Below are 20,731 nucleotides of genomic sequence, written 5' to 3' on the forward strand. Positions count from 1 at the left end.
CACGGGTTCTCAGGCAGTCACTGAGGGCATTTCTCAAGTTATTCATTCTAGCTCAGGTTTTGTTCTCAAGTTAAAATACACTTGAGTGCTTTGTAAAGTTAAGAGCACTAGGCAAATGTGGAGGGAATGCAATTCACCTTCCTGAAGCCCCCAATTTAGGATCAGACCCAATACCCCATGAGAAGAGGGGGTACTATTTTAGTACATTGTTGGTAAAACTCACTGCCATTGCTGTCCACTTGGATCAGAAACCAGAAGCAAATTACCAATCCGTTGTTGCTTGATTAAATCAGTTATTTTTCTTTTTCAATTTTTGAAGGTATTTCCAAAAGCAGCCAGAATGCTGCTGAAACCAGTAATCAGATCACCAAAGCCACCCTGCCAACTGGGAGCCTCCAGGCCAAGGCATTTGGCTCAGCCAAGTGGAAAAGAAAACAGAGCAAGGATCCTGCCAGGGTGCGAATGAACGTGTCTCACTTATTTCCAATGGGAAGACACACAAAGGCTTTCTGCCTAAGAATAAATACCTACCCCAGAGCTCTCAAATTCACATTCCAATATGCTGCTGAGCATACTGCCATTTGGAGGTACATTTGGATCAGGAGAACAACCTCCTGGGCTGTGTTTCTGCCTCGGTGTTGCACAATTAGAAGCCTGTACAGGTGAGCAGCTTCCCATCTGCCTTCATCTCTGCAAGTCAATGAGCTGGCAGCCCAAAGAGACAGCTGGGACTGGGGGCCTTCGTGGGGCCTCCCACCTGTGCTGCCATCGTATGCAAAATGTCAGAGGTCCCCAAAAAGCAGCAAGCTGTTCCTGCGGCAGCAAGCATCCTGATGGCCCTCCACAGCTGAGGCTGGGGGTGCTGTACTTCCTGAGGCCTTACACGGCACACAGGGCTGAGAATGGCTGAGGCAGCCACGCAGTCTCCCTGTGTCTTCTGTGATTGCCAAGTGCCTGCTGCACTGATTTCTCCCCCACCCATCCCCAGCACCCCTTGCTTCCCTCAGTGTCTTTCATTTCCAAGTCCCCTGGACTTTATTAACAACTTCATTTTTTTTAAAAATAGATTAAAAATGATCTAACTATCTAAAGAGGCATTGTCCAGTATAGCAGCCATTAGCCACATATGACTATTTACATTTAGATTAATTAAGATGAGACAAAGTTAAAAATCTGATTGTCCAGTCACTCCAGCCACATGTCAAGTGTTCAGTGGCCACATGTGGCTGATGGCTACCATACTGGATGGTACAGATGTGAAACATGCCCATTATCACATAGCTTGAGTGGACAGCTCTGCTCTAAAGGATATAGTGCGCATGTCTCCCCTCTTCCTGCTGTCCCCAGCCCCCTCCCAGAGGCAACCCTGTTGCCAGTTTCCTTTGTGTCTCTCAGAGATTTTTTATATGCCTCAACAGTGTGTGTGATGCACTTTTGTTAAAACAAATGAGAAAAGACCCTAAACACTATTTTGCTCCATGCTTCCTTCACTTAGTGAAACTTGGAGACCACAATATAAGTGTACAAATAGTGCTTCACTCTTCTGAGCAGCCTCACAGCAATCCACTGTCACCCTGCCTCCCGCCACCACCCTCCCTTATAACCACTCTCCTCTGGGCCCCGCTGTGCGGCCCTGCTCCCCACCTCCAAACTCTTTCATCGAACTCCAGTCTCCACATCCTCAGGCTCCTATCTGCCTGCTGCCCAAAGCTCCTGGCCTAACAACAACCTGGCTGCTTGCTGAGGATTCGGCTTCCCTTCTTTTGAAGTGGAGGCAGGGTTTTCTCTCTCATCTGCATTCTCAGAGCCTGTCTCCCTGTGGTGAATTCCAAACCAGCTCTCCAGCTTTCTCGGTCAACATTCTCATCACTCTCAGCCTTGATGGCCCACCACACTTCCTGCCACTGCCCCCACCTCCTGGCCCCTCTCCTTCATTCACTGCATCTCCCCCCCGACATCTGCAGAGGTCCTTCAATCCCAGGAGGGGCATCCAGCCAACACCTGGCCCCACACCTGGCCCTGGCCCTTTGTCCCCATCCTACCTCAGCCACCGCTCCTGCCCTGAGGCCATGCCGAGGAATGATCCCCTGTGAAACCCTGGTTTCCAGCCCCCCACTCGTAGATCAGTGCTGCACACCACTGCTGACCGTAGCAAGCAGGACTTCTGAGCTATGACGACTATTTGTTAACTTCGCCACGGACATTATGCTGCATAAAATAAGTCAGTCACAAGAGGACAAATACTGTACGATTCCAAGTACGTGAGGTACCCAGAGTGTCAAGTTCATAGAAACATAGTAGAATGGTGGTTGCCAAGGGCTGGGGGGAGAGGACAAGGAGAAGTTGTTTAAGGAATATAAAGTTTCTTTTGCAACATGTTCGCAACAATATGAATATACTTAACAGCTACTGAGCTACACATTCCAAATGTTTAAGGTGGTGAATTTAATGATACATGGGTTTTTGGTTTTTTTTACCACAATAAAAAAAAATGCAGAACAAAACCATTGCGGCTGCCCTCTGTGGTGGTGCTGAGGGCGTACCATCTTCTTCTGAGCACCAAACACCCCATCACACTCATGGTTAACAGGAGGCAAGGCTGAGGAAACTTCCTCTCCTGTTTGCATTGGCATTCCATGCTCCAGGTTCTTCCCAAAGCTTAGAGTCAAGGTAGGAAAAATTAGCAGAATTAACTAAGGACCAGTTGGCTATTTCCCCATTCTCTTGAGCATTGTTGTCCAGCAACTAACTGAAAATCAACGTTTATTCTAGCTATGCCTCTCTAATTAATTCATGCTCATTGATATGCAAACATCAGCTTCTCAGCTAGCAGTGATATCATGAATTTTTAATTTACATAGGATGAGCCAGAGATTAAAACTTTAAACTAAAGCCAACAATACAGAGGACTGTGTCATTTTAATCCCCAGATTAATAATCTCCAACTGAATTCACTGGCAGCATCTTGTGAACTATCATCCGGGAATTATCAAAGGAACTCTTCTGTGAGTTTTTGCCTTTTGAGTATGAATAGAGATATAGTTTTTTTTTAATGGTACCTGTTTAGGGGTCATTGAAAATAGTGAAGCCAAAGACATCTCTTGTCATCAATCTTTCAATTTTGGGAAAACTCCAGGCCACCTAGTAAATGCTCATAGAGATCCCGACAGTACAGAGAAGCCACTTAACAATTTGTAGATTTGTGACTAGTACATAAGAAACTGATTTGAGCATAAAAGACATCAGATGAAAAAAGCAAATTAGAAGAGAAAAACTGAGAAATGCTGAACTCCATTCCTTTGTGGACTGCAAATCAAATTGTGAATTATTAGTTCTAAAATAAGAAAAAGAAGAGTTTTCTCTTTTGAAGGCAACCGAAATATAAGTCACATATGTGATTTTAAATTTCTGAAAGCCACATTAAAAAAGATTAAAATTAATATTAATAGTTTATTCCTTCCAGTATATCAAAAATATTCTTCTATTAATATGTAATCAATATTCTTTAAATTATTAATAAAATGTTTACATTCCTTTTTGTTAGTAAATCTTTGGCATGTAGTGCATATTTCACACATCACCTCTTAGTTCCAACATGCTACATATAAATGCTGACATAGCTACTAGTGGCTACTGTATCGGACAGTGCAAGCATACAATGAAAGAATATATGTTCTTCTGACAGGACAGGGACTAGCTCTTGAAATCTAAGCATATCTCAACATTGTTCTCAGTGTATTCCTCAAGCAACAGCCAGCAGGAACTTAGGTGGGTGTGTCAGCTGCTCCTTCTGCCAAACCAGTGTTAATTCAACTCATCATTATGGTACCATTATGGTATCATTTGAAATTTTACAAAATCATTTTACTACTATTGTTTCAATTTTTTCAACCATAAATTGACTCATTTTTTAAAAAAATTCATATCCTAAACAATGTCATCTGTATTATCACAGATTTGATACTCTGTATTTGTTAAAAAGATCTAATGCACATTAAAATAAATATGTAACACTTAGAAGTTTTGTGCTCTATCTAAAGCCAACAAGAAGCTAAATTAAAATTTGTTCACATTTGTTAATCAGTTGTGGCACCATCTTTCAAAAGCTTTCCATTTGATACATGCAATCTCAGATATATTACTCTATCTGAGTACCCTGGCACTCAACATTTGTATGTTTGAGTGGAACCTAGCATCCCATCAAGGATACCTTTCTGTCTGGGCACCACCATAAACACAGCAAGACAGCATTTATCCATTTGGATTCAACTGTCCAAAAGCTGCAGAGGTGAAGTAAAACTTTTGCCCTGATGACTAGCAGTGGCCCAGGCCCAGGGTAGCTGCCTTAATAAGTAATAAGGATGGGCTGGCGAGGTTTAGTGAATTGCATCTATTAATATTACATTATATATTGTATATATATATATACTGACCCTATGAAGGAGGCATTACTGTTCTCCTGCTTCTCCAGATGAAGAAACAAGGCATACAGTAGTTAGCAGCTTTCCATGGTCACAGAGCTAATGTGGTAGGGCTGAGATTCAAACTCTGAAACCTGTGCCGTTATCATCTGGGGATTACAAATGGAATAAAGTCATAGAAGCTGGAAGAGACACATGTTTTATGGTCACAAACACAAATCTCTCAAAGATTCGTGCAAAATCATCACCCACAGGATGTGGAGACCAGGGAAAGCAATACCTTCTAATGCAGAGAGAGAGAGAAGACAAGTAGATTAATCTAGAATGCCCTCAATATCCCTCCATAAATTGTGGTGGAAAATATCTTACTTAGAAAGAAAGAAAAAAGCATGAAAATTGAGGGGAACAAGATTCCAGTAAGACAAAGAGAAAGAAGATGGAAGGATGGATGGACTGAGGAACAGCCAGACCAATGGATAGATGGACAGCTAGAGAGACAGGCCAATGAGCAGACAAACATTCACTCCAGGCTCAAGAACAGAGGACAGGGATAATTACAAAGGAGCATCCCATCTCTCCGGCCATCCCAGGAGAGGCCTATCATATGGCTCATGTCACACCAGCCACTCTCAAAGGCAATTTGGGGTGCTAGGCTCATCAGTGGAACCAAAGCTACAGGGTGGCTATGCTGACAGACTAATTATGTGGCCTTTCTTTGCAAGGGTTCCGCAGTGTGGGAAACGATAAAAATCCACTTACATGTATTCCCTATGAGCAGAGTGTACGGCAGCCGCGTTGCTGTAACGCCAAAGGACAATTGCTGATGACAGGACATCGAGGATGGCATCAAACTAGGAGAGGAAGACAGGGTGTTAGTGGTTTTCCAGAGTTAATGGTGCACAACTGTGAAGACAAGGCAACTGCTCTGTGACCTCCTAGTAGAGGCTTCACGTCATTATAATCCGGGCCACTCATCACCCCACAATGGATCCTGGGGATCCGGAGCCCAGGGCACCTGACATGCTGGCTTGGTGGCAGTGCCATGGCTCACCCCATGCCTTGTGGCACTTGCACAGCCTGAGAAACCAAACTCTGTGGTGTGGGGAGCTCTGTTTCCAGCACCCTAGAGATCTGGGGGCTTACATTGTTCTGATACATGTGAAACTAGTATCCCCTTGGTGGGCAAGAGAATTTCAGTATTTTCTGATATTGCAAGTAAAAGACTTGTGGTAAGGATTCCATATTTCTAGCTCTCAATGGGATTGTTCCACCTGGGGGCCAGAGCTGGGTGGTGTCATCCAGGGCTCCTCAAAGTTTGCCAACACTTTGAAACTGTATTCAAAATTCCATGCTTTTGTTTGAATGAACAAGTGCACATGAGAGAGACAGAGAAGAGACAGAGGAAAGGAAGGGAAAGAGAGGGGGTTGGGGGAGAGGGAAGGGAGGGAGGGAGAGAAAGAGAGAGAGTGTGTGTGTGTGTATATGTGTGTGTGCGCACATGCATTTTTTTTGGAGAAGAGTCCATACCTTTTAAATGATTCTGAAAAGAATCTGCAACCCCAAAAACATTAATCACAGCAAAGGGAAGAAGTGGGTTTGGAAACAGAACACATACCCTCAGGAACCCCTAGAGCTACGCAGGAGTGGTGCTTGAAGGAGTCTCAGCAGAGTCACTGCACCGTACCACACTTTTCACCTGGACAATTACAAGCACTAACACTCTCTTGAAGAGAAGGGAAAGTTTACCCAAGTTTTCGACATGCCTCACCCATAAAAAGATCTAAGACCCATTTTCTCTAACCAACTCTCATCAGGAAACAGGCTGGGACCCCAGGTTACCCCTGTACAGACTGACCTATCCTCGTACCAGCAGCCCCAGCCAATCTCAACCCCCGAGCCCCTGCCTGCACCACCAAATGCTTCACTCGTCTGTGCCCATTTTCAAACCTATAGCCTGTAGGACGAAACAAGGGCTAAAACCCTTAAACATCCTCTCAAGCAGTTATGGATCAGGTTTTCTGATCTGTTCTTGTGAATTACATAGTGTGGTTGCAGTTTACCTCCATTAAATTGTTATTTTTTATAGATGCTGTTTTGATAAATGGTAAATTTGTCATGCTAAGCCTTCATCTGCTAGCTACCCTCTGAGAGCCCAGCATGAGATCTGTGGGCCCAGAAAAAAACGTGCAAAATGTCACAGAAGTACATTTCAGGTTACTTACTGCAAACCCAAAAGCAGAGGCGCTGTACCGCATAACAGAGACAGCTAAAAAGAAAGAAAATATTATTCAGAATATTTTAAGACCTCATAGATATTTTCTCTCATTTGTGAGTATATTGGTATATTTGATATGGCCTTTTAAACATCATTGGGGAAGTGCCAAGAGAATACAATTGAAAATTACTTGTACTTGTAAAATCTGAGAACTGAAAAGACTAAAGAGTGAAGTGAAAGGATTGCAGATTCTACCTCTGACAGCTTCCCTTCCCAGTGGGCTCTGAAGCACCAAAGGACCAGCTTCAGAATGAAAATGCTTAAGCAACTGTCAATCAAATGACTGTTCAGACTTTGAGAATTTAGCAACTGGGAACAAAAGAGCTGGGAACCAAACTGAACTTTCAAAGTAAAAGTGCAACCATCCAGCTGTCCTCATAATAAGGTAATTAGTGGTGGCATCTACCATTGCTAACAAAGGGGAAAAAAATCTCTCTTGCCCATGAGAGCTTAAAATCCCGTGTAGACCTCAATAAAACTGTTAAGAAAAACAATACAAATCACCTTACACAACAGATGTCTACAAATGTAGATGTAACATTATAATTAAAACATTTAACCATATTCAAAATCCATCTACCTTTTTGAGCAAGTCAACTGAGCAGCCCTTTTGTCTAATTCTGTGATCTGTTCTGTGCCAAAGTGATGTCTAGTTTCAAAGACTGTTCTCAGTTTGACTTGATAAATGCATATCTCCAAATCAACGCCACATTTAACAAGCGTACGTCTACCCTCCACCAAAGAATGAAACCCTCTCTGATGGCTGAGCAAAGCTTTGAAGTGGATTGTCCCAGACACAGGAGCTGAAAGCGTTCAATCATGGAGGAAGAGGCGTGGGCATGAGGCATGGTGGTCAATAACCATCTGGCCTCCCACTCAGCTCACCACATGCTCCTTTTCTGTCCTATCCAAATAAGGTACAGGAATGGGCCCTGGACAGCCATGGTTTGCTTTGTACCCCTGCCCCCAGCCATATGGTGGTCATCTGACCCAATGGGAACCAAGCATACTTCATTTTCTGTGATCTAGAAATTGAGACTGAGAGTCTAGTTGGTCAATTTATGTTGGTAGAATTGGAACTTGTAAATACTGGAGGTAGGGTTGGCCTCTGTTCGCTGTAAGGACAGAGGAGCAGAGAGACCAGCATGAGGTAAACAGCTCTGGGGCAAGAGTGCGACTGGCCTCCAGAAGTTTCCAAGCCCTTCTTGAGACAAGCTATGTGAGGAGAATGCAATCCATTAAATTCCTGACCTCCTGTTTTTGAGATGAACTGCTCCAGGTGTCCCTGCTGATGCTCTTAGTGGCCTAGGGAGAAGCCAGCTGCGTATAGTGACCAATTGTAGCTTTTGGGGACACAGAACCTTCCCAAGAACTCAACTCAGGAGCCACATTGGCATATGCAAACAAGGAAGGGTTGCCCTGAGCGCCAAGGTGCCCTGGAGAACCCTGAGCCTGGATTGCAGGAAGTGCTCAGTGACTGTCAAGTCGACTTAATAAAATTTCATAGAAACAAGTCAAAATGAGTATGTGGTTTTTTTCCTTTACAACCTGTTTTTACAATAGCTTAGCTGTGTGCTTTTTGTGGGTTATTTATCAGCAGTGGAAGCCTTTTTAACTCCTACTAACATCTTGCCCAGATGTTATATTCAACAGACAGAGAAGGGCTGCCCGGGCCGGAGCTCCTGCCCCGTCTCTACCTGGCACCACGGGATGGAGGCACAGCTGGGAAGGCGCTCCACTCGCCATCAGAGGGGACCACCCACTTTCCAAGCTGTAAACTGTCACTTTAAAATGTTTTAATCAAGTTACTTGGTAATACCAGACATTTATACTGTGGGTTACAGATTTCAGAGATGGATGCCCACTTGATTATACTGAGAAACCCAAGAAACCTTGTCTCAGAGACTCTGGAGTCCAACAAAAGAAGACAGCCATTGAACAGTGGGGTTTCCCACCTTGACTGGAGTCAAGGTGCATAATTTCAAACACTCAGGATTATACTGGGAAGTTCTGCCTGCGGGAGTGAGTTAAGCATGGCCCATAGATAAAGAACTCAGAGCACAAGTGGAATATTAATACTCTTCTATCTCCATGCACCAAGGGAAACACAAGTAAAAATGCTGCAAGTTAACCAAGAGTCCTTCACAGAGGGAAAGACTGACATGTTTCTTTTACTCATGGCAAACCAAGGGTTACGTGAAGGGCCCTCCGCACGGCCTCGGCCCTTGCAGCTTCCCCCTGCAAGCCCCTCCCTGGTGCTCAAAATGAAGTCACAGCAAATAGTCATTAGCACAGAACCTGAGAGGAAGAGGTCAGTGGCCTTTAGGAATTTCTGAAGATTGTCAATTAATAACTTTACTTTCTCTGGCTGTCACCGAATGAGACATCCTCATTCTGGAATAAGAACAGACTCAAAGGAAAGGATCAAACTGGTTTAGGCAGCCTCTGCTCCCAAGAAAGAGAGCCAACTGTGGGGTTTTCATTGCAATTTCTCAAACTTTCCTTGCACTGAGGGTGAGTTCCACTTAGAGAAGAGCAGGCCTGAGCCAGGATGACCTACCAAGGCAGAGATTACAAGGCGGATGCTCCCGGAGCCCCACACGCATGGACACCCACCTTGCAGGCAGCTGCAGGTGGCTGAAAGCCGCCACAGTCCACGCAACGTCCAGTAGCGCCTTGAAGGCAGGAGCAAACTCAGCAGTGGACAGCAGACGAGGGCCCTTACCACCTCGGACAATCATGCTGCATGCTGGCAGGATCCCCAGAGAGATGGGCAGGCAGGCAGCCGTGAAGCAGGGCTGTCTGTGGCAGAGGCCCCCAAGTGGAGGTGGCTGTCAGCTCAAGGTGCAGCCCCTTTGACACACACCACGCTGCTCTGTAATGGAGCGCCCAGCTGTCAGAGCCTCCAGATTCACCTGGATAACACTGCTATCAGCTTCCCCTGGGGAAATTTTCAAGCATGTTTCTGCTTCTCACATTTGGAACTTGTCTCCATCATTCAAAACTTAAACATGTAGCCAGGGAACCAGTGGCCACCAACAGCCATGCAAACACAGGCCATCAGAGCCTCTTGCCCGGTCCCTGAGGCCTCGGCGTCCTGCCTCTTACTCCCATGCTGAGAGAGGAGGCAGCCCGCCGTCTGATGATGCTGGCCTTACACAGCCCAAAATGCATGGGTACCATACGAGTGAGCTCCTCTCATTTTCTATGCTGTCTTTTTTACTAAGATACAGAATGTTCACTTAAAGTGTTCATAAGTGAAGATCTATAGTTTGGGGCCTTCCAGCATCCATTCCCCATTTAGTAAGAGCAGCCTGAGTCTCCTCTGGGGAACGCTACCTCCCCTGCCCTCAGATTCTGTGGTTTGGGTGGGATGACATCATCCCCACTCTAGCACATCCTTGTCCTACAGTCAAAGGTCATGATTCAAAGATGGCACAATTCAGTGTGAGACAACGAGAACCCCGAAGTTTTTGCTGAAAATATTGGGAGGGGCATGTCTTTCTAAGATGGACTTGTAGAGCTGGTAGCATGGAAACAGGAACTACAGGCACAATGCTGCCCCAAACTGGGGAGAGGCTGCCTCAGAATGAAGCCAATACAGAGGAAAAAGCACATATTAAAGATTAAGAGACACAAATCAGACCCCCGACAACATGGCCTGAATGTCTGGCACAGCCCCACCTGAAGTCTACCTCTGCATTTTCAAGTACGGCAGCTAATAATTTCCTTTAATTTGTCTAAGCCAGTTTGAGTTGAGTTTGTATCACTTGCAGTCAAATGAGTCCTAATACAATACACCTTGATCCAGCAATTCCATGTCTAAGAATCTCTTTTAATACCTAAGAAATGGGGAAAAAAATACCTTATACACAACAGGTCCATAGTAGAGTTAAGCAATTTATAATAGCAAACACTGGACACAATTTAAATGTCCAGCAGGGTAATGACTAAAGTATGGTCCATTCAGAAAATAAGCTATATGCAGTTGTTTTTAAATGTTTCCAAAGAGTTCTGTTGGTTGATGCTTATATTAGAAGTTTAGCTAGAATAATGATACTGATAACACATAGGTAGCATGTTTAGTGCCATCAGTACTGGTGTCATGGGGTGGAATGGGTCTGAGTCAGGAGGCATTCTGACTAGAATAGGTTCAAACTTAATGAGGTGATCAGAAAAGTCTTCACTGAGAAGGTAACATTTGAGCAAAGACCTGGAGGAAATGAGGGAGTGGGTCATGCAGTCACCTGGAGGAAGAACCTTCCAGATAATAGGAAGAATCAGTGCAAAGGCCCTGAAGTGGAACACCTGACATATATAACACCATTTTGTCTTAAGTAAAAGTTCCAGAGATAATAGATTTCCTTATTGCTTAAGCAAAACATTAGGTAAAAAAGGTCAGGATACAAGGTGATATACAGGAAATAACTAGCTTTAATGCACAAATACGTTTAAAAAATGCACTGAAAACAACTAGGAAAAAAAATCCCCCAAATGATAACAGTGGTTAATCTTTGGTGGGTGGGAATATTTGAGTGGATTTCTTTCCTTTCTACTTTTTTGTATTTCCCACACATTTTCTACAACCATCATAGATGACCCATTCAAATAAGAAAAAAAAATCCATTTTATTTAGGGGAGAAAATTACCTGACTCATAACAACTTACACAAAGAGTGAAAATGGAATGGCAGAGCCATATTTATAATGCACACCCCAGAGCGGCTGTGCTTTGAGCTCAGGAATGCTTCCGGCCCCACAGGAAGGATACTGCCATACATGTCTTTACTACGTCTAAGCTTCTGTGTCTTTCTAAGCCGAATCACCTACATGAGCAAGTTGCAAATGCCCCCATAGAGTTCACAGGAACAGAGCAGAGGGCAGGTGAGCCAGGGTATGGAACATGAGCAAAATGTCACTCCCTGTTCTAAGGGACCTCCTGCCTCCCAGGTTTTTGCTTGTCCTCCACTCTACTTTCATTTTTGTGTCAAGGGGGTAATAACAGCTGCACTCCAGCAGCACACATACAACAGAAGTCTTAAATAAATATTTATGCAGGTCGGGTTAAAGACCAGACCTTCTTTAAGTCACACTCAGGCCAGAAAGCCCATCAGCTGGAAATGCAAATTCAAACAGAAAGACAGCTGGAAAATGGAGCAGACCCAGGCAACCCATTGTTAGGGCAAAGCCAAATGCAAATCATGCAGCTGAATACGCAGCAGGCTTTGAGGGTTGTGAGGTTCAGACAAAGTGCCCTAGAAATGCACAGGGAGGTGAGTGTGCCAGCAAGGCAACTAGGGGTCAATGCCGAGAGCCCTCAACAACGTTAAACAAAGAATGCCATTTCAATTGTCAGCTGGATTTATAACAACAATGAGGACCCATCTGTCATTCTCTCCAAAGTCAGGCAATAATTATCTTGAGCCTTAACACTCAGTAGCAATACCCCAGGCTCCATAACACCTCCAAGTTGCTAAATTATGTGACCAGTAAAGCTCTGTTAATAAATCAATCCCTCCTTAATTAAACCACTTCCCTCACTCAGACACCCAGCATCAGCCTCACCCACAGTCATGTGACTAACCCAGCTGAGAACCCACCATCATCCCCCTTCATCGTGCCTGCTGCACCCTAGGCAGCAGGACAGGAGGAGCTAAGAGGTGTCAAAATTAATTGGTTTATGTTCTAACTCACTTCAACAGAACCTCCAACAGCTTCCAGACTCTCTCCCAGTCGAGCAAGATTACAATGTATTTGTGATAGGAGGCTGAATTCAGTCATCACTGATGAAAAAGAGGGAGAAACAGTGTGAAAACAAATCAACAAAACTACGGTTTGGCTGGATAAACGACTATCCCCAGCTGCAGTACAGTGCCCGAACCTTTATTTCATCTGTCTAGACCAAAATTTGCAAAAGGGCTTCCTGACGATGAAACCTAGAGCTTTTTGTTTGACCTCTTCAGTATTATTCAAACAACAGAATTGGCTACCCACATGTTTAAATGAGGAGACTTCACAAATTAAACAAAGAAAAAAAAACAGCTGGATTTGTGGCTTCTCTCAAAAACCAGAAAATGCCGACACTGGCCAGTCCCTGAGTCTGGCTAGGACATACACCCATGGTCACCTGCCTCCCCTGCAGCATTAGACCCAGCTGGCCTGGCTCAACTTCCTGGCCACTCTGGGTGTCCAGCTGACCCAGGAGGCTTCAGTGTGGGACTTCAGATGTAGCCCTTAAGCAGCTTAAGGGACAGGACAGTAGCTTCATCTCCCTACCTGCAGTTCAGCAAAACGCCTGCGAAATATTCTTTTTGCAGCACGAACAGCAGACTCCAGTGTTTCCTACTATAATGTCTGGCTTGTGGCAAATTACAAAAAGCTGTACTGTGGGCCAGGTTCTCAAACCCTACATCATTCCTTTGTCTTCTGTAGAAACTGAGAACTGTCAATTAACCCCAGACTGGGCTTCCCCAGTCTGCAGAAAGGCAAACCCTTGCCAAGATCTTGTAGACGATCATGAATCTCGTTCTCTCACATGACCAAGTGGTAAGTGGCCATGGACAAAACCTGGCCATACAGTCCTCCTCCAATCTCACACCCACAATAACCTGTGTTAACCTTCACAGGCATGGGCTCGGAAAATAGAGGTTGGAAAACACTGCCCTTGAGCCACTGCCATGGGAGTGGAGAGTGTCATTTGACAGTGACATGGGCTGTTTTGCAATGAAAGATGTATTTGCATTCAGGTTTATAATGGAAAGCAACACCAAATGTCTTGCCAGGACACCCCATATCCTTGTAACCATTCCTTGCCTGTACCTCTCTGCCCCAGTATTTATGACACGCAGCCCAAGTGGTTCTACCTGCCACGCTCCACAGGAAGGCCAAGGTCTTTATAATAGATAAGGCCCCATGCACAGACCTCCTCCCCTATCAGCCACACGGGCTCACTCCACTTCAGCCCCACGGGCCTCCTCACTGGCTTCCCCACAGACTGCATCCTCCTGCCAGGCTAGCCTGGAGCTCATTCCTCTGCCTGGAGCATTCTTACCACAGGATCCTACTGGCCCCCTCTCTAATCAACTCAGGTCTCTAGTCCTTCAAGTGCTAGATCACTTAATTGACCTATCCTGGCCATCCTATTTAATATACAACCTGCCCCCAGCTCCCACAGCTTAGCTCCCCCTTACCTTGCTCTATGTGCTTTATCCTGAGCATGTATCATCTTGTACACACTACCCACTGTACTTATCTATGCAGAGTGTGTACCATCTGCCCCCTCTGCCAAATAGAATGTAAGCACAACAAAGGCCTTAAGCTTCTCTGTTTTGTTCCAATGCCTCCCACATGCCTAGATCAATGACTAAACACATGAAAGCATTCACACTGAATGACTGATTGAAAGAGAACCTTCCCCTTTGCTCCAACCTGAAGTAAACAGTCTTCAGGGAGAAAGACAGAATGAAGGTTCAACATTCAGAGAGGTCCAAATGCATTACTGGGCAGCCAGCACTCTGTGGGGCATAACTGAGAAACCAGCTTCTAGAAGGGCCATTCTTTTTTTTTTTTCACTTTTTTTTAATTAGTTTTATTTTGTTATCATTAATCTACAATTACATTTAGGACATTATATTTACTAGGCTCCCCCCTTCACCAAGTCCCCCCAACATACCCGTTCAGAGTCACTGTCCATCAACATAGTATGATGCTGTAAAATCACTACTTGTCTTCTCTGTGTTGCAGAGCCCTCCCCGTGCCCCCCCCACATTATACATGTTAATCGTAATGCCCCCTTTCTTTTTTTCTGCCCTTATCCCTCCCTTCCCACCCATCCTCCCCAGTCCCTTTCCCTATGGTAACTGTTAGTACATTCTTGGGTTCTGTGCTTCTGCTGCTGTTTTGTTCCTTCAGTTTTCTTTTGTTCTTATACTCCACACACGAGTGAAATCATTTGGTGCTTGTCTTTCTCCATCTGGCTTATTTCACTGAGAGAAGGGCCATTCTTTTAAGGTGAACTTGGAGCATCTATAAATGGCAAAGACCTAGGACTATGGAAAGAACAAGAACAGTCCTGAATCCAGAAAGCGATGAGCCAGCAAAGAATCCTACACAAGAAAAAAATCAGCATGAGAACAAGTCAAGGAGAGTCTCCACCTTGAACCAGGACAGCCCGCTGCCTCTTAACACACACCATACACTCACTCTGCTTTATTCATAGAACGTGAAATCCATCTGACTCCCATTCCAGAGTGGAGATCAGCACCAGCATCATTGTCACAGGAATGTGGGTGGGACAAAAGCCTCTTAACAGGGAGAGACCCAATTCAGACAGGTTCTCAGAGGTCGTACCCACAGCAGGCACCAGCTCAGAGACAAAATGCCAACAGCCCAACTTTTCATGCTGAAGTTTCTGCAGCAGCACAGCACATTTTCACTTGGTGGCTTCTACAAACTGGTAAGAGGAAGAAGAGCTGCTTGAAGCCATGGTTACCCAACTTCCATGAACAGTTACGGACACTCTGCAATGGGAGAAATAATCTACCCTCGCTGCCACTTTCATTCCAAAGACCTCACTGGCCAGACCTAATGGTAAGAGCGCAGTTCTTGCTGAACATCAATTCCATGTTCTCCCTTGCACATAATCTTACTCCTCCTGTGCTGTGGCTCCCCATGAGGCCAGCACAACTGGCATGAAGGAAGTCTGTCACCTGTTGACAGCCAGACTACAGGCAGCCCAGGGCTGCAACCTACCCAGGCCAACGCGAGCAACCTACCCAGGCCAATGTGAGCAGCCTGAGCGCACCAGTGATTTTTTGCATTCAATAAACAAATACCTACTGAGCATCTACTACATGCCACACATGGTTGAGATCAGCTTGGGATACAGCAGTTACCTGCCCACGATTTGGAGAAATATGCCTCTTAAAACCTTAAGCATTGCTTAAACACAGAAGGCTGCTACTTTCACCTCATATGTAAAGTAGTCATTGAATAGAAACAGAGGTGGGGAAAGCTGTATAAACAGAACCTCCAAGGTTTGTCTTCTCTAGACCTCCCTTCTCAGTGGGGTTGCTGGGAATGTGAAGCCTGAATGCTCATTCTCACTCCGTTACTCCTGACTTGGCTTGGTGTCCCTCCTGTGACTCCCACAGCCTCCCGCCCCTACTGCGCTCACCTCTTACCATGCAGGAATGATCCTCGTGCCTTCTTGCACCAGCTAGGACCACCTGAAGTCTGACACCACACCTACACACTGCACCTCTTTGACTCAAAGAGCTGCTAAAGGAACTTTTTAAAAAACAACATATTATGGGGAAGAGGAATACACTGAATAAGACTTCAAAGACTTGGCTTAAAGAAACGGTGCTGAATAAATATTTATCCATATGAGCTGACTCAAAGTCACTAGAAGACCATTAACATTATCACTCAAGAGAATAAAAGTTAAAACATAGAATAAAGCCCTGTCTCCCCTCCTCTCCTACTGCTGTCCTCCTCTATGAAAACCACAGAAGCAACAAAAAGAGTGAAAAACTACAGAAAGAATATAATGAACAAAGAAACTAAGGAAATGGCCAACCTCAAATGCTAAATTATGAATATCTACCAAATACATTACATTTTACCTTACACTGAGGGAAGATACTGAAAGCTGGTAACACACTTGAGTCAAATCTTATGGAGAGCTCAGAGTTTTCCACAATTTGATTATAATTTGGTTACAATCATGAAGAGCCTAAATAATTACCCCTCATATGCAATAACAAGTTTGGGAGTGAGCTGCAGCATCCACTCTGAAGCCCTCTGCCCATATTCCACACACTAGAGAGCAAGGGAGGTGAAACGAAAGAGTTAATTGCTCAGCCAGCCACTGGTATATGAATCAGGCATTTGGAAAACCAATGGCATTTTCAATGACAGGAGCAGAGTTTGCAGTGTCAGACACGCAGTCTTCTCTTGCTCACAAGGCACGGGCATGTTCGCCAACACAGACTACCAACCTCAGATTAGGATACTTGAATTAAAGCTGCATGCTGTTCCCTTCATGCCCCGGCTCTCCATAAAGCCCCAATTATTGGAACAGTGAGGTACTCGCAAACTGGCAGACAGAACCAGGGAACCAAAGATAATTAATAAGTGAACTCAACATACATAAGGCCTTATGCATAAGTAAGGCCACCAGACACTAAGTCAATATGGGAGTACCAGTTATTTCTTTATTAGCCACAAACAGTAAGAAAATACAATTTTAAAAAGATACTATTTTCAGCAGCATACAAATCACATACCTAGGAATAAGCTACTGAAAAATATGTAAGACCTCTACCTAGAAAAATAACAAAACATTATTGAGAGAAATTAAGCCTCAACATATTATAGCATGTTCGTGAGTTAGAAGACTCATTAAGAGCAATCAAACTCCTAGCAAGTTTTTTGTGAGGGAACTGATAAGAAACTTCGGTTTTACCAAAGTTTAAGTGGAAAGTGAAGAGTCAACAACAGCCAAGACATTACTGAACAACAATCAAAACAAAACTGGAAGATAGACACTACTAGATATCAAGATTTCAAAGCTAGAGTACTTAACACAGAATAGTAATGTCACAAAAATAAAAAGACCACAGAGCAAAAGAAGATCCACACATATATGGTCTCTGGATTTATAACAGAGGTGTTTCTGAAGTATACCGAGGAAAGAAAGGTCTTTTCAATAAGGTCAGGTCATTAACCCTATCTCACACCATAAACAAAAATCAATTGTAGATGAGCTATAGATACAGATATGCTGAGTAGAAGATAACACAGGAAATATCTGAAACATGGGAGAGTATTTCATAAGCATGGCAGAAGAAAGAGATTTCTTAAATAGGACATAAATGCTGGGAAAGATCAGCAAACCAAGAACATTACAAATAAAGTACAAGACCCCATTGAAAGAGCAAAACAGCAAGCCACAGAGTGGGAGAGGATAATTACAATACTTATAACTACCAGAAGACTATATCCAGAATATACAAAGAAATCTAACAAATAATTTTTTAAAAAAAGAGAGAACAACCCAATAGGAAAATGGGCAAAAGACTTAAGAGGTTCCTGATGAAAGATGATATACAAATGACCAATAAACATATGAAAATAAGCTCAATTGCATTAGTAACCAGAGAAAACAAAATTAAGACCACAAAGATATACCTACACAAGAAAAAAGGCTGACCATTTCAACTGTTAGCAAGGATGTGGTCCAATCTTCAGTGCTGCTGGTGGAAGTGTCAATTCGTACACTTTAGAAACTGGTTGCCTGTATCTGTGAAAACTAATCACATTCTATGACCCAGCCATTCCACTCCTAGGCACATATGTACCCCAAAGAAATGCATACATGTGGACCAAAAGATGCTTACAAAAATGTTCACAGCAGCAATGTTCATAATTGTCAATACTGGAAAAATCCAAATGCTCAACAGAATAACCGAACTGGTGGCATATTCATAGAATGGAATAAATACAACAGTGACAATGAGTGAATTATATCTACTTGCAACTACATGTATGACTCTCAACAAATAATGATGAGGTGAAAGGAGGCAAACACAAAAGCATTCACTGGACAGATGATCTACTTATGATTCAGTTTGTATAATGTTCAGAAACAGAGCAAGCAATATATGATGGCAGAGTTCAGGGTGAAGGTTACCCCGGAACAGGGAGTAGTGGCTGGGAGAGGGTGGGAGAAGGGTTTCCCAGGTGACAAAATGAGTATGAGGTGGTTACATAGGTGTGTTCACTTTGTGAAAATTCACCAAACTGTGTAATATTGACTTGTGCGCTATTATGTATGTTCATTAGCCTTTAAATTTTAAAAAGACTACTTACAAATCAGTGCTTTAAAAAAAGCCCAAGAGTATTATGCTCAGTGAAATAAGCCAAGCGGAGAAAGAGAAATACCAAATGATTTCACTCATCTGAGGAGTATAGGAACAAAGGAAAAACTGAAGGAACAAAACAGCAGCGGAATTACAGAACCCAAAAATGGACTAACAGGTACCAAAGGGAAAGGAACTGGGGAGGATGGGTGGGCAGGGAGGGATAAGGGGGGGAAGAAGAAGGTGGGTATTAAGATTAGCATGCATGGGGGGGAGGGAGAAAGGGGAGGGTGGGCTGCACAACACAGAGAGGACAAGTAGTGACTCTACAACATTTTGTTAAGCTGATGGACAGTAACCGTAATGTGGTTGTTAGGGGGGGACCTGATATAGGGGAGAGCATAGTAAACATAGTATTCTTCATGTAAGTGTAGATTAAAAATTAAAAAAAAAAAAGAAAGAAAGAAAAGGGGGATTACTCCTTGATAGGATAAAACTATTGGTAAATCAAAGATCAACGCATGCTTTAAATATCCTTAATGTTGATCACTTAAAGGGTGTCAGATGATCACCTATGGAGGTACTCTTTTCTGATAATATTCCTTTCTCTTAATAAAAAAAAAAAAAAAAAGCAGTTACTGTGTGCTGACCTCCAATGAGTTCTGCACAGTGGTATAGAGGGCATGTCAAAGTGTGGGCATAGGGTCTGTTTGTTTCTATGCAGAAGATCAAGGCCTAGCTTGGATACCCAGAAAATGAACTAAGATACGATATGAGGAGGAGCTTCCGGCATCAGCACTCTCTGGAGGACTTGTGCCAGGGGGATGATCATCAAAAAGCCTCCACAGGGATCCGGACGATGCTGCGGTTGTGGCTGCATCCAGTCCACCGTCTCCTGGACTTGCCATAGGAATGAGGAGGGAGATGTCTAGGCTGGCATATGCATACAGTGAGACAATGAATTTGACCAGATCTGTACTGTTGGAACTCAACCAGGAGTTGGGAGGGGTGCAAGTTGTAGCACTCCAAAATCTTATGACTATAGACTATCTACGGTTAAAAGAACATATGGGATGTGAACAGATCCCAGAAATGGGCTGCTTTAATTTGTCTGATTGTTCAAGTACAGTTGGACAATATCCATCATATCATAGATAAATTTTCGCAAATGCCTAGAGTGCCTAAATGGTTTTCTTGGCTTCACTGGAGATGGATGGTAATTATAGATTTGCTTTGTTTATGTCACCATATTCCTATTATGGTAATATGTGTGTGCAAATTAGTTAGTAGTTTAAAACCTATACATACTTAAGGTACTCTACAAGAAGATATGTCAAAGAAATAATCAATCCTCCCATGTTTTCTTCCATATGCTACCTCTATAGCTTTTCTTCTTCCTTCCTAATTACAATCCTTAAATAGAATTCGTGCGTCATATCGAATTTACTGAGTAACATAATTCCTCCAGGTGGTAAAGATACCTCAAGACAAGTGCTGGGCATTGAAGCCACAGGGCATAAATCTGCAAAGAAGTAAAAAGCTAACCTTTTCAAACAATATGGCTTCTCTCTCACTTACCAACTTTACATTTCCCTGTATGGCCCCGGAAGATGGCTGGTTAGCCAGAGATGGGTAAGATTCCTCAAGGGAGGAACAACCTAAGACAGGCACAGTCGCGTGGGGGCCATCAGGTGAGAATTTGGGGATCAACAGAGGTGAGGCTCAGAACCTCACCCCCCCTGATTTGAGAGAAATCTTCTGCATCCGTGGATGTTTTGCTGCCCTTGTCTAGCTTGGATTAATACTTAGTCCATAGGCACACACCTGATCATCCAATCATCTACATTTGCCCTCTTACAGCACTAAACTATGTTTTCTACCTTTATCTTGCATCTACCTACCACTTCAGCATTTTATTAAAAATAAAAATCATAATAATAATAGAGGGAGAAATGTGGGATCAACATATAAATCAAGTACAAAAATCAAATGAATATTCATATTTGACCTGATTGTTTATGGGTCATAATGCGTGATCAAAACCGAAAGTTTCTGTGATGACTGCCCTTGTACTGTTCACCATGTAAGAATTTATTCACTATGTAAGAATTCGTTCACCATGTAAGAACTTGTTCGTTATGCTTCAGAAGATTGGAGACTGACGAGAATTAG

At 43.5% G+C, this 20,731-nt stretch overlaps 1 protein-coding gene across 1 annotated transcript in view; it reads right to left on the reverse strand.

Moving 5' to 3' along the window:
• TMEM163 (transmembrane protein 163) overlaps positions 1–20,731 on the reverse strand; it is a 270,601-nt gene that overhangs the window by 70,233 nt on the left and 179,637 nt on the right. Inside the window, exons 3-4 of the mRNA XM_073241358.1 lie at positions 6,644–6,687; positions 5,181–5,272 (exon numbers count right to left, since the gene is read on the reverse strand). Coding sequence (XP_073097459.1) covers positions 5,181–5,272; positions 6,644–6,687 — 136 coding nt within the window. The remainder of the gene's footprint in view (positions 1–5,180; positions 5,273–6,643; positions 6,688–20,731) is intronic.

Source organism: Manis javanica, chromosome 7 (assembly GCF_040802235.1).
Source record: "Manis javanica isolate MJ-LG chromosome 7, MJ_LKY, whole genome shotgun sequence".
In the NCBI taxonomy this organism is placed as follows: domain Eukaryota; kingdom Metazoa; phylum Chordata; class Mammalia; order Pholidota; family Manidae; genus Manis; species Manis javanica.